Genomic DNA, 12,230 nt, shown 5'->3' with positions numbered 1-12,230 from the left:
TTGCACCATGATGCAAGATGCATCTTACCTTCTTTGGTACAAGGTGCCAAGCTGGACTTGAGACTTTGGGTCACCTAAATCCCTGTCCCATCCTTTCCCTTGCTCTTGGTTTGGCTGCTCATGGTTCTAAAAGCAAATTAACCCTCCCTCAAAATTAGAAGATTAGTTCTGGGTTGGGTCAGGGACCCGCATCGACTTTGGGTTGGGGTTGTGAGCGTGGCTTCTTTCCTCACCCGTATAATCTGTGGGCCTTGCTGGGAGGGTTTGGTCCTTGTGGGACCAAGGTGGGAGGTAGGAGCTTTTAGGGGTATAGCTGGGAGAAGCCTTTGCCGTCCCCTGTGAGGTGTCAGCTTTTGGGGCAGGAGGAAGAGGAGGAGAGCACGGAAACATGGGTGGAATGGGTCTCAGAGGGTCTCCAGTCCATCACCAGATGAATCAGCTGGCAATGTCAATAGGTGAAGATTCCCCCACCTCTGCCCAGGGCTGCACAACCCTCCTGAAGAAGAAATATTTCCTCACCCAACCTGAACCTCCCAGACCACAAGCTGTGGCTGCTGCTACGTCTTACAACTTCACATAACCGATTCCTCCTTGATCAGCATCTTCTCTAGATGTTCAGCGCCCCGACCATCCCTCGGCACGCGTGCTCCGAGACGCGCAGAGGAGCCTTTGAAATGAAAACTCTTCTCCGTGCCGCTCCGTGGAGCTGCCCTGCAGCCATTCAACCAAAATACTTCTGCTGGTTCTGGGAAGGAAGACAAATTTCAGCAAAATCTGGTCTACAAGGAAACTGGGGAAAGGCTCTCTGGCTTTCCAGACCGGTTGTCCCACTCCAGCAGCTCCTGTCCCTTCCCGGGCCACATCCCCAGCGAGGCTCAACAGCAGCACTGACTGCCATGTGACGTGAGATTTTTGACTTAAAACTTTACGTTATATGGAAAAATGAGATGCGCTTTAAAGCCCCCTTTATACAACGAGGGAAAAACACTGAGTTTTGTGTTTGCCCGGCGCCCTGGACCTTTCTGGTCTCTGCCTCCTCCTCCAAGAAAAAAAAATGAGCTCATGTTCTTTCCCAACTGCGCTGGTCCACGGCCAACGTCGCGTTGTGCTTGGAATGAAGATGGGACAGCTGGTCCTGGCAAGGGCTAACCTGGGAACAGAAAACCCCTTTTTCATAGTCAGCTATCTCCTCTCCTCTGAACCTGGGTGTGTTTCTCCACCTGGGATTCACTCCTGCTGATTTTAGCTGGGTAAACACAAGGCGACCCCATCAGAGGGATTTGTTTCTCCTGCTGGGATCAAGCCCTGGTACCCAGAGACCCACAACCTCATCCCAGAGCTGAGCCCTGAGCTGCGGTTCTCTGGGATGCGATGGGGTGAGACCAAGCATCTCCCATGGTCCTCGCAGCCAAGGACCCGGCGATGCTCTTCTCCCGGGAGGGGACCAGCCGCTTATTTACTGATTCAGCATCGCCCGCTGCCGTTATCTCCCTGACGCACGGAGCTCGGCCTGCTGGAATCCCTGGCATTTCTACACAAGTGCCAGTCTCAAGGTATTTTAAAAAATGAAGGAGAAGTCCCAGACCCGCTGACAGCAGAAATTTTTCCTCTGCTCTATAATTTTTATTTTTTTTTTCTAGAATTTCTGCTAGGAGCAGGCTGGCCAACATCTGCCCCCCTCCCCCCCAAACTTTCTGTTTCTTTTCATTTTCCCTCAAATGGCTGAGCTCAAACGTCGAAATCAGAGGCTTTTGACTCTGTCCCTAAGGCTTGCCAGGGACATCCCGAAAGACGGAGAGGGATTTGGGGTATGAAACAGAGCATCCCTCATACAGAGCCAACGGAAAACTTGCAGAGCCCTGGCAGGGAAAAAGCATTAAAGATGCTCAAAAGAAAGGACAGAAACTCCAATAACGAGGTTTGGAAAAAAAAAAAAAAGGTTTATTTTAAAGCAGTTTTCCCTGTTTCCTTGCTGTGAGGAGCTGGGAAATGTCCATCCCTGCTCGCAGGGGGAAGGGAGCGATGGGTAGAGCGCTTCGCCTCCAGCTTCTTCTACCCTGAGTCCATTTCCTTGAAGGCAACAAAACAAACACAACCCAAAGAGGTGGGGAAGGGCAGCAGAGATAAAAAAAGAAAGGTCGCAGCTAACGACCTCACTGCCGAGGCCGAAACGGGGGTTTGGTTGGCCCCAGCTGAGAACGGCTGCGCTCGTGTCAGCGGTGAGGGCTCACCATCGCTTACTGCTGACCGAGCATCTTGGTCCCGGTGAGGCGCGGGGTGGGGGGGTGATGCTTGAAGCCCCTCTTTGGGCTGAAGCTGTGAGCACGTGGGCTCTCGGCACCCCCCCACCGCCCCGGCACATCAGCATCCGAGCGGAAAACCAAAGTCCCAGGGGGGCTGACGGCACCGGGCGAGGATGGTCCCCGCAGAGGAGATGGAAAGCACCCGGATTGCGATCACGGACCCTGCTCCTGTCACCTCCCCGGCAGCCTTGAAAAGCCCCTTATCACCTTCTAAACCTAAACAAGCCACTTTGTACCAGTCTCCCCGTCTCCGGCTTCTGCTGAGTTTTATAAACAACTTCCCCAAAGAGGCTGACGAGGATGTTTTCTCTCGCCTTGGGCAGTCCGGGAACGGGGGGTCCCTGCGCCCCGGAAATGACTCGGTCGTGCCTCCCCTCTCCCCGCACCCACGAGGGCTGGCCTTTGGGTGCCATTGGTCCCCAAACGGGATCCCAGGGCCGGACGGGGGATATAAAGGCTGGAAGAACAGCCCCGGCTCTCTGTGCCGGGTTTTGCTGGAAGAAGGAAGGATGGGACCCAAAACCGGCTTGATCCTCATTCTTCTCTGCTGGGCGGCGGGCGAGGTGGCTGCCTACCCACCCTGGGACTTCTCCTGGGGGGCTCAGGCGGACCCCCACGCCTGGTCCTGGGTGGAAGACCCCCACTCTCGAGCCATCTCCAGCCAGCAGCCGGTGATGGTGCAGTGCCAGGAGGCTCAGCTGGTGGTGACGGCGCACAGGGACCTCTTCGGCACCGGCCGCCTCATCAACGCGGCCGACCTGACGCTGGGACCCGCGGCGTGCAAGTATTCCTCGCTGAACCCTGCCCACAACACCGTCACCTTCATCGCCGGCCTCCACGAGTGCGGCAGCGTTGTGCAGGTAAGATCTTCTCCATCCCAGACCCCTCGTCCCCCCCCACCATCCCACCACCCCAGAGCAGCTCCAGGCTGCACTGCTGCGCACCGGGCATTCCCAGCGATGCTTGCGGGGGGGACTCTGGGTGCTGGACCGGGAGGAACACCTTAGGGGAAGGACAAGCGGATATTTCCCCCAAAGCGAAACGTTTTTCCCCAAAACTGCTTTGCCCTTTCCATCAGACACATGCCAAAGGTGCAAACCCCGTCAGACCCATTTCACTCCTGTTCTGGCCAGTTTAACTCACGGTGAAGGGAGCGGGGCTTCTTCTCCATCCCATTTTCCCCAACTTTTCCCCACCCCTTTCTTTGGATTTCCCCAGTGTTTCCCAGTTGGGAAAGGATGGATATGCGGCTCAGTGGTGGTGGGACAGGGGGGTGTCCTCTCTGCCGGCTTCTCAACGCTTTTCTCCCCAGATCACGCCGGACTCCCTCATCTACCGCACACTCCTCAACTACGACCCCAGCCCCGCCAGCAACCCCGTCATCATCCGCAGCAACCCGGCCGTCATCCCCATCGAGTGCCACTACCCCAGGTAAGGGCTCCCCATCCTCGGTACCCCACCACCACCACCCCGGTCGCCAGGGACCAGCGCGGGGCCGTATTCTGATGCCCGGTGGTCCTTGCCCAGGAAGGAGAACGTGAGCAGCAACGCCATCCGTCCCACCTGGGCTCCCTTCAGCTCCACGCTGTCGGCGGAGGAGAGGCTGGTGTTCTCCCTGCGCCTCATGAACGGTAGGTGGGAAACCATCCCAACCTACCAACGGGGATTTTTCCACCCTTTTCCCAGTGTGGAGGAGCTCAGGGACCCAGAACCCCACTGGGGAAGCCAACCCACCCCATGGCAAACAGCTCCTGCTTTTGGGCTGAGCCTCGGCTCTGGTGCCCCTCATCTTCATCACCCCGGCATTGCCTTGCAGAGGACTGGAGCGCCGAGAGACCCTTCACCGGTTTCCAACTGGGCGACGTCCTCAACATCCAAGCGGAGGTGGGCACCGAGAGCCACGTGCCGCTGCGGTTGTTCGTGGACAGCTGCGTGGCCACCCTGAGCCCCGGCACCGGCTCCTCACCCCACTACACCATCATCGACTTCAACGGGTCAGTCCTGGGGACCCGGCGGCCGCGGCGCTGAGTGGGGGGGACTGCCGGGATGCTGACCGCCCCCCCCCGCCCCGTCTCCATTCCACCCCAGGTGCCTGGTTGATGGGAGGTCGGATGACACCAGCTCTGCCTTCATCACCCCCCGGCCCCAGGAGGACGTGCTGCGCTTCAGGATCGACGTCTTCAGGTTCGCGGGGGACACCAGGAACCTGGTAAAGCTGCGTGCGTGTCCCCCGCCAGCCCCAAACCAAGCCGGTGTCCCCCACGAGCGTGTCCCCATCTCTCTGCCCTGTCTTCCCCGCAGATCTACATCACCTGCCACCTGAAGGTGACCCCGGCGGATCAAGCCCCGGATCCCCTGAACAAGGCTTGCTCCTTCAACAAAGCCAGAAACACGTGAGTAGCCACTGCACGGGGCCGGGACACGTCTGGGCAGGTCCCCACCAGCATTCCGCAGCCCTGGCGTGGCACGGGGATGTGGCACGGAGCCAGATTCGAGGCTGGGGGGGGGACGACGCATAAATGCTCCGTGGGTGCGTGGGGGGCTCTGGTGACAATGCTCCCACCCCGCTGCAGCTGGTCACCCGTGGAAGGCACCCGGGACATCTGCAGCTGCTGCGAGACGGGTAACTGCGAGTCCCCCGCGCTCTCCCGGAGGCTCAACCACCTGGAGCAATGGCCCGGCCGCCGCTTCCGTCGCCACGATGCCAACGGTAAGGGTCCCGCGGGGACACCCTGGGGTTGCGGGACGAGCCCGTCTCATCTCTCCTTCCTCCCCAGGGAAAGAAGCTGAAGCCGACGTGGTCATCGGCCCCGTGCTCCTCTCGAGGGACCCGGGCGCCGTGGGAGAGCGGCAGGAGGGAGGTCAGGGTGAGTCCCCGCCAGCCGTGGCCCGGTGACACGGCCCCCGTTGACGAACGCTAACAGCCCCCCCCCCCCTTGGATTTTGCAGGCGGGGAGATGGCAGTGCCCGGCGTGGGGACAGGCCTGATCTGCGCGGCAGCCAGCGTGGGGCTGGCCGGCGTGGCGCTGGCCATCGGCGTGGGGCGCAGGAGGTGCGCCCGCGCTTCGGCGTGAGCGCAGGGGCGAGAGCCGAATAAAGTTTGGGAAGATCGAACCGCACCCGTGCTGCTGGTTCTGTGATGGCACCCTGGGGACATGGCTGGGCCGGGACCCCCCGGCTCCCTGGGGGGGGGAATGGGGGGGAATGGGGGTGTCCTCCCCCATCTCTGGCCCACCTTGGGGCTCAGCTTTGCGGAGCCACCACGCTCACGGGTGACACCGGGGACAGTCCCGGAGGGATCCCGGCTGTGTCCTACAGCCGGGGGGGGTGCAGAGCAGGGTGCGGGGGGGCTCCGGCTGACCCAGGGTGGGATTTGGGGGCGGGGGGTGTGTCCCGCCAGCCCCGCCCCCTCGCCCCGCCCCCTCCGCTCCCGCCGTGCTCCCGGAGGGGGGGAACTGCGGGGCGGGGCGGAAGGGGCCGGGCAAGGGAAGGGGAAGGGGAAGGGGAAGGGGAAGGGGAAGGAAAAGGAACGGAAGTGAAGGGAACCGGGAGAAGGACCGGGCTCCGCCGGGCAGGAAGCGGCGGTCGGGGGCTCCGGGAACAGCCCGGGTGAGCGGCGCCGGCGGCTCCCGGCAGCCATGGCCTCGTCTCCCTCCCGGGCACGGAGCCGGGGCCCGGCGGGGCGGCGAAGCGCGGCGAGGGACCGGGAGCGGCAGCACCGAGCCCAGGTGAGGGACGCCGGGGGGTGCCGGGGCCGGGGCCGGGCGGGTCTCGGGCCGGGGGCGGCTGCTGGGCGCGGGCCGGGCCCTGCCGGGGAGCCCCAGCCCCGGGGGTCTCGCTGGGGACGGCCCTGCCCGGCCCCGGCCCTCTGCCCGTCGGGTCTGGCCGTGCAGCCCGGGGCCGGCCCTGCATCGTTGTAGCTCCAGCCCAGTGACATTTCAGCTCCAGCCCTACAATGTTCATCCCAACTCCTGTTCTGTGGCCTTTGGTTCTTCACCAGCCCCTCAGCAGGGAGTTCAGCCCCAGGCCTACAGTCCTGATTCCAGCTCGGGGTGAGTTCAGCCCCAGCCCTTCCAGTCTGGAGTTCAGCTCTGCTCCCAGCCCCACCGCAGGGATTTCAGCCCTGGCCCTACAGTGGTTGTGTCAGCTCCAGCCACAGGCGTTCTTCAGCCCCAGCCTCACATCAGTCATTTCAGCCCCAGCCCCACAATATTGATTCCAGCTCTGTGTGATTTCAGCTCTGGCCCTACGCTCTGGATTTCAGCTCCGTTCCCAGCCCCACAGCAGAGATTTCAGCCCCGGCCCAACAGTTTTTATTTCAGCTCTCAGTGATTTCATCTCTGGCCCTACAGTTTTTATTTCAGCTCCAGCCCTGAAGGATTTATTTCAGCTCCAGCCGCAGTCGTTCTTCAGCCTGACCCCACAGCAGGGATTTCAGCTCCAGCCCTACAATATTTATTTCAGCTCTCAGTGATTTCAGCTCTGGCCCTACACTCTGTATTTCAGCTCCAGGTTCGGTATTTCACCTCCAGCCACAGTCGTTCTTCAGCCCCAGCCCCACAGCAGTGAGTTCAGCCCCAGCCCTTCCATTTTTATTACAGCTCTGAGTGATTTCAGCCCCACAGCTTTTATTCCAGCTCCATTCCCAGCCCTACAATTTTTATTCATGCTCTGAGTGATTTCAGCTCCGGCCCTACAGTTTTTATTTCAGCTCTCAGTGATTTCAGCTCTGACCCTACAGTTTTTATTTCAGCCCCAGCCCTGAGGGATTTATTTCAGCGTCAGCTCCAGGTTTGGTATGTCAGCTCCAGCCACAGTTGTGATTCAGCTCCAGCTCTGTCACATCTCAGCCCCAGCCCCACAGCAGAGATTTCAGCTCTGGCCCTACAGTTTTTATTTCAGCTCCAGGTTTGGTGTTTCAGCCCCAGCCCCACAGCAGTGAGTTCAGCCCCAGCCCTTCCATCTTGATTTCAGCTCCTCCCCTACAGTAGCTGTTGACCCCCAGCATTTCAGCTCCCGGCCTGTGCTGTTTCCCCTCCCACCCCCCACTCTTTCTTTCACCTCACAGACTTTCTTATGGCTCCAGCTCTGCGTTGTTTCAGCTTCAGCCCTGCAGTGTTTAGCTCAGCCTCAGCTCTACAGCTTCCTGCTGCCTCCGTGTTCTCCCAGCAGCTCTGGGGGCTGTTGATAAGGTAGTCAGTCAATCACTGTCATCACTCAGCTATCAAAACTGTCCCATTGTGTCTGTCCCCTGAATAAAGTGTTGCTGCCCCCCCCTCCATTTCAGAGGTTGAGGTTGGCCTGGTGCATGCTGGCATCCCATGTTGCAGGGGCAAATAAAACCAGACCCCCACCTCTGGTGAGGGTCCCACAGCCCTGACACCCCCCCCACCCCAGTGTTTGGGGGCTGGGAGCAGCTGCTGGGCCCCCTGTTCCCTGTCCCCAAAGCCAGCACTTGGGCCGGTTCTGAGCCCCAGCCCCCCTCACAGCTTGTTGTCAGGCCCCCAAACACAGCACTGGGGGGAGGTTTGGAGCAGCTGAACCCCAGGACTGAGCCGGGCTGCTCAGCCCCAACCACAACCCTTCATCCTCCTTTGGGGGGCTGGAAACCCCCGTGAGGCTGCTGCGGCCCGTGGGGGAAGGGGAAGGGGGCCACGGCCCAGGGAGTGCTGGGGAACTGGGGGCACCCCCAGACAGGGAAAGCTTTAGTGCACTTTATTCCACTTAATGTTTCAGTTATTGTTCTGCATTACACTTTTATTATTATAATAAAACAACGTAATAGCTTTATTAGCAGTACTAGTTACACTATTATTATTTCACACCCAAGCGCGCCCCCGGCCCCCCCCACTCGCGGCCCCATCCGCGGGGAGCCGGGCCCGGGAACCCCCAGCGCAGCCCGGCCGCGCCCCGACCCCCCACCCGACCCCCGCTGGGGACCCGCCCCGTGTCGCGGCCGCCGCCCGACAGAAGAACGGCCAACAGAACGGCACCCCGCCGTCACGCCGGGCACGGACCCAACCGGCACCCCCGTCCCAGGGCATCGCCCGCCCGGGCCGCGCCTCCCCGACCGCCTCCCGCCCCCGGAACACACCGCGAACCCGCCCGCACAGCGGCTCGGGCCCGGTCAGGCGCAGGGGGCCCGCGGCCGGACAGTACTGCCCGCCGCCCCGCTCCCAGCGCCCCCCCGGCCCGGCCCACCGGCGCTCCCGAGCCCGCGGAGCAGCAGCAGCTCCACGTCCGCTCCCCACGGCCGCCGCTCCACACTGACAGCGCCGCCGGCCCGCGCAAGCGCTCTACACTCTCGGGCACCGCCCACCCGGGCCCCGCCCATCTCCGCCCCGCCCAATCCCGGCCCGCCCTTTCAATCCGGCCACGCCCCATCCCGGCGCCGTTTCGCCCAATCCCGACCCGCCCTTTCAATCCGGCCACGCCCCATCCCGGCGCCGTTTCGCCCAATCCCGGCCCGCCGTTTCAATCCGGCCACGCCCCATCCCGGCGCCGTTCCGCCCAATCCCGGCCCGCCCTTTCAATCCGACCACGCCCCATCCCGGCGCCGCTCCGCCCAATCCCGGCCCGCCCTTTCACTCCGACCCCGCGGGCCTTGACCCCGGAAGGAGTCGCGGTTCCGGGGTCCCGCCCCGTTCTCCCTCCCAGCCCCGCTCCCGGAGAGCGCCCGGCCCGGCCGGTCCCGGCGGCAGCTGCGGCCCTTCCCGGCTTTAGGGGCTTGAACGGGAACCGGGGGCGGCCTCGCTGCGGAGCCCCCGCCCGCTCTCCCCGGCACACCGACAGCGGCTGCCGGGGCTACCGCAGCGGGGCCGCGACCCCTCGAGTCTCCCGGCGGCGGCGGCGGCGGCGGCTCCCGGCAGCCATGGCCTCGTCTCCCTCCCGGGCATGGAGCCGGGGCCCGGTGGGGCGGCGAAGCGCGGCGAGGGACCGGGAGCGGCAGCACCGAGCCCAGGTGAGGGACGCCGGGGGGGACCGGGGGGTTCCGGGGCCGGGGGGGGGGTCTGGGGCCGGGGGAGCCTCGTCTCCCTGCCCGGCCCTCTGCCCGCCGGGTCCGGCCGTGCAGCCCGAGGCTCCCACGCGGTTCATTGCAGCTCCCGCCCGGCCCAGCTCCGCTCAGGGACGCTCCGGCTCGGCCCCAGCTCGGCTCCAGCCCCGCGCTCGGCGCTTCGGCCCCGGCTCCGGCCCGGAGGCGTCTGCGCTCCCGGTGCTGGGCGCTGCGGGGAAGAGATGCTGCTGCTGCTGCTGCTGCTGCTGCTTCCGACAGCTCCTCCGGCTGAGGGGAACCCGGGCTGCTGCCCTCTCTGCCTCAGCACAGCTCCGGCTCGTTCCAGCTCCTCCGGCCGATGGACGCTCCAGCCCCGCATCGCTGCGGCTCCAGCCCCCCGGTGCGATTTCAGCTCCCGGTGCCGCCCGCTCCAGGTAAGAGGCGCTCCGGCCGACGGACGAGCTCTCTCGCTCCCTCTCTCCCCGCCGTCACGCTCGGCCCTTTGCCGGCCGAGGCGGGAGCCCCGGCTGCTGGGCACGGCGGTACCCGGGGGCTCCGGGCTCTCATCTTTGCCGTGAATGTGGTAAACGCGGTTGCGCGGAGCGACGGAGTCGCCCCCGTTAAGGGCCGGGCTCCTCGGTCACCACCGCCGCTCGGGTCACCGCTCCGTGCCCGTCCCGTGCGGGGGGGTGTCCGTCGTCGCCGCCCCAAACCCGCGTCCCGCAGGGGGTTCTGCTGGGTTCCGGCCGGGGCTTTGTGCCCGCTGTCACGGAAGGCTCAGTCTTCTCTGGGGCGTCCTCGGCTTGGGTCGGGGGGTCACACCGGGGGGTCGGGGGGGCCCAGGGAGAAGCTCCGACCCTCAGGCAGCGTTTGTTCTGTCGCAGTTTCCAGCTCGCCTTTCGCACGGGCTCACGGACCCGCCGCCTCGTTGCAGCTCCAGCTCCTCCACGCTCCGGCCGATGGACGTCCCGCCTCGTCCCACCCCGGCCGAGAGAGGCTCCTGCTCCTGACAGCCCCAGGGGCTTTTGTCCAGCCCCGGCCCTGCGTCGTTTTGGGCACAGCCGAGCCACCGGACGCGCCTGTTTCTCGCAGCCCCAGCCCTACAGCTCCTCCCAGCTCTGCCCCATGGACGCTCGGCTCGCTCCCCTCCTGCTGATGGGCCCCCAGCTCGGAGTCAGAGCTGCTCCCCGGCTCTGGGGGCTGGTGACGAGGTCGTAAATCAATCACTGTCATCACTCACATACCACCCCTGCCTGGCCCTTGAATAAAGCCTCGGTGCCCCCGTTTCGCCCAGAGACTATCTCAGACGTTGAGTTCGGCCTGGTGCATGCCAGCGTCCCGCGCTTCGGGGGCAAACGCGACCGGACCCCCACCTCCGGTGAGGGTCCCGCAGCCCTGCCCTCCCCACCCACCCACCCGTTCTCACCACCCACCCACCCCCCCCCCGAGTTCCCCCCACCCCCAGAGCTGGCATTTGGGGGCTGGGAAGGGCTGCTCAGGCTCCAGTTCCCAGCCCCTAAAGGCAGCGCTTGGGCTGGTTCTGAGCCCCAACACCCCGCACCCCCCTCCCCAGCTTGTCTCCGGGCCCAGAAACGCAGCACTGGGCTCCGGTTCCGAGCTCTGAAAACGCAGCACTTTTAGTCTCTTTTTTGGGTTGAGCTGCTGAACCCCGGGACTGAGCTGTTCAGCCCCAAACACAGCACTTAGTCCTCGCTTGAGGGGGGGCTGGAAACCACCCCCCCCCCGGGGCTGCTGCTCCTCTGGCCCGTGTGTGTGTGATGGGGACGGGGAAGGGCCCCGGGCAGGGAGTGCTTGGGAACTGGGGGGGGGGCAGGGGGCACCTCCCGCGGGGAGGAACCGGCCCCGGGGCACTGGGGGCAGCACCCACCCCCCGGGGAAAGCTTTATTGCACTGGAGTACACTTTATTCTTGCACCGTCAGGGTTACACAGCGTGCTCACGGGAACATCCCAAACCAGCCCGAGGTCTTTAGTCGCTGCAGGCCCAGCAGGATTTCAGCCCCAGCCTCCGCAGCCCCGCTCGCCACAGCCCCCGCGGGAGCCGGGCCCGGTTCCCCCCCCCCAGTAAATCCCGGCCCGGCCCCACCCCGGTCCCGCTCGGGACCCGAACCGCCCGTCGCGTCCCCCCACTTGCCCCGGGCAGCGGCCGGCGCCCTTCTCGCCCCTGCGGCGCCGGCACCCGCTCGGCGCCGCTCCGGCCTCCGGGGCCGCCGCTGCCCGGCACAAGCGGGGAGCAGCCGCCGGCACGGGAACCCGCTCCCGCCCAGGGCCCCCACCGGCACCCCCGCCCCGGGACACGGCCCGCCCGGGCCCGCGTCCGACCGGCTCTCCCCCGCCCGGGACCCCCGGACCCGGCACACACCCCGGACCCGCCCGCGCGAACGGAGGCCCCGGCCCGGCCCGGCCAGACACGCGGGAGCCGCGGCCGAGCACCGCTGCCCGCCGCCCCGCTCCCAGCGCCCCCCGGCCCGGCTCACCAGCGCTCCGGGGCCCGCGGGGCGGCACCCCCGGCACCCACCGCCGCTCCGCACTGCCGCCGCCACCGCCCGCGCACGCGCCCTACAGCCTCCGGGCCCGCCAATCCCGGCCCGAGACACCGCCCGGACCCGCCAATCCGGGCCCGCCTGGTCCCGCCCCGCCCATCTCAGCTTCGACCCAATCCCGACCCTTCGTGTCGCGCCCCGCCCATCTGCGCTCCGCCCAATCCCGACTCTTCCTTTCGCGCCCCACCCATCTCCGCTTCTACCCAATCCCGAGCCTTCGTGTCGTGCCCCGCCCATCTCCGCTTCGACCCAATCCCGACCCTTCCTTTCGCGCCCCACCCATCTCCGCTTCTACCCAATCCCGACCCTTCGTGTCGTGCCCCGCCCATTTCCGCTGGGCCCAATCCCGGCCCCCCATTTCAATCCGCCCC

At 65.0% G+C, this 12,230-nt stretch overlaps 1 protein-coding gene and 2 long non-coding RNA genes across 3 annotated transcripts; all 3 read left to right on the top strand.

Annotated features, from left to right (window-relative positions):
- The first annotated feature begins 2,626 nt into the window (after positions 1-2,626).
- Positions 2,627-5,412, top strand: LOC142603437 (zona pellucida sperm-binding protein 3-like). Its single transcript, XM_075764029.1, has 9 exons — positions 2,627-3,163; positions 3,616-3,734; positions 3,831-3,934; positions 4,120-4,297; positions 4,392-4,512; positions 4,605-4,696; positions 4,877-5,013; positions 5,081-5,170; positions 5,253-5,412. The coding sequence occupies exons 1-9, from the start codon at positions 2,813-2,815 to the stop codon at positions 5,375-5,377; spliced, it is 1,317 nt and encodes a 438-aa protein (XP_075620144.1). The 5' UTR covers positions 2,627-2,812; the 3' UTR covers positions 5,378-5,412.
- Positions 5,413-5,823: 411 nt separating this feature from the next.
- Positions 5,824-7,924, top strand: LOC142603545 (uncharacterized). Its single transcript, XR_012837494.1, has 3 exons — positions 5,824-6,031; positions 7,406-7,502; positions 7,599-7,924. It is a non-coding gene; the product is annotated as an uncharacterized LOC142603545 (long non-coding RNA).
- Positions 7,925-8,918: 994 nt separating this feature from the next.
- LOC142603544 (uncharacterized) lies at positions 8,919-10,602 on the top strand. The gene is made up of 3 exons (XR_012837493.1): positions 8,919-9,264; positions 9,404-9,731; positions 10,182-10,602. It is a non-coding gene; the product is annotated as an uncharacterized LOC142603544 (long non-coding RNA).
- Positions 10,603-12,230: the final 1,628 nt, after the last annotated feature.

Source organism: Balearica regulorum, chromosome 12, assembly GCF_011004875.1.
Source record: "Balearica regulorum gibbericeps isolate bBalReg1 chromosome 12, bBalReg1.pri, whole genome shotgun sequence".
NCBI classification, from domain to species: Eukaryota; Metazoa; Chordata; class Aves; order Gruiformes; family Gruidae; genus Balearica; species Balearica regulorum.
Note: the sequence above shows the minus strand (reverse complement) of the source record. Positions and strands in the feature narration are given on the sequence as shown.

Bases quoted from the DNA above. Each gene is read 5' to 3' on its own strand.
- LOC142603437 (XM_075764029.1), top strand. From the start codon at position 2,813: ATGGGACCCAAAACCGGCTTGATCCTCATTCTTCTCTGCTGGGCGGCG. The intron at 3,164-3,615 runs GTAAGATCTTCT...TTTTCTCCCCAG, and splicing joins AGTGCGGCAGCGTTGTGCAG to ATCACGCCGGACTCCCTCAT. The intron at 3,735-3,830 runs GTAAGGGCTCCC...GTCCTTGCCCAG, and splicing joins ATCGAGTGCCACTACCCCAG to GAAGGAGAACGTGAGCAGCA.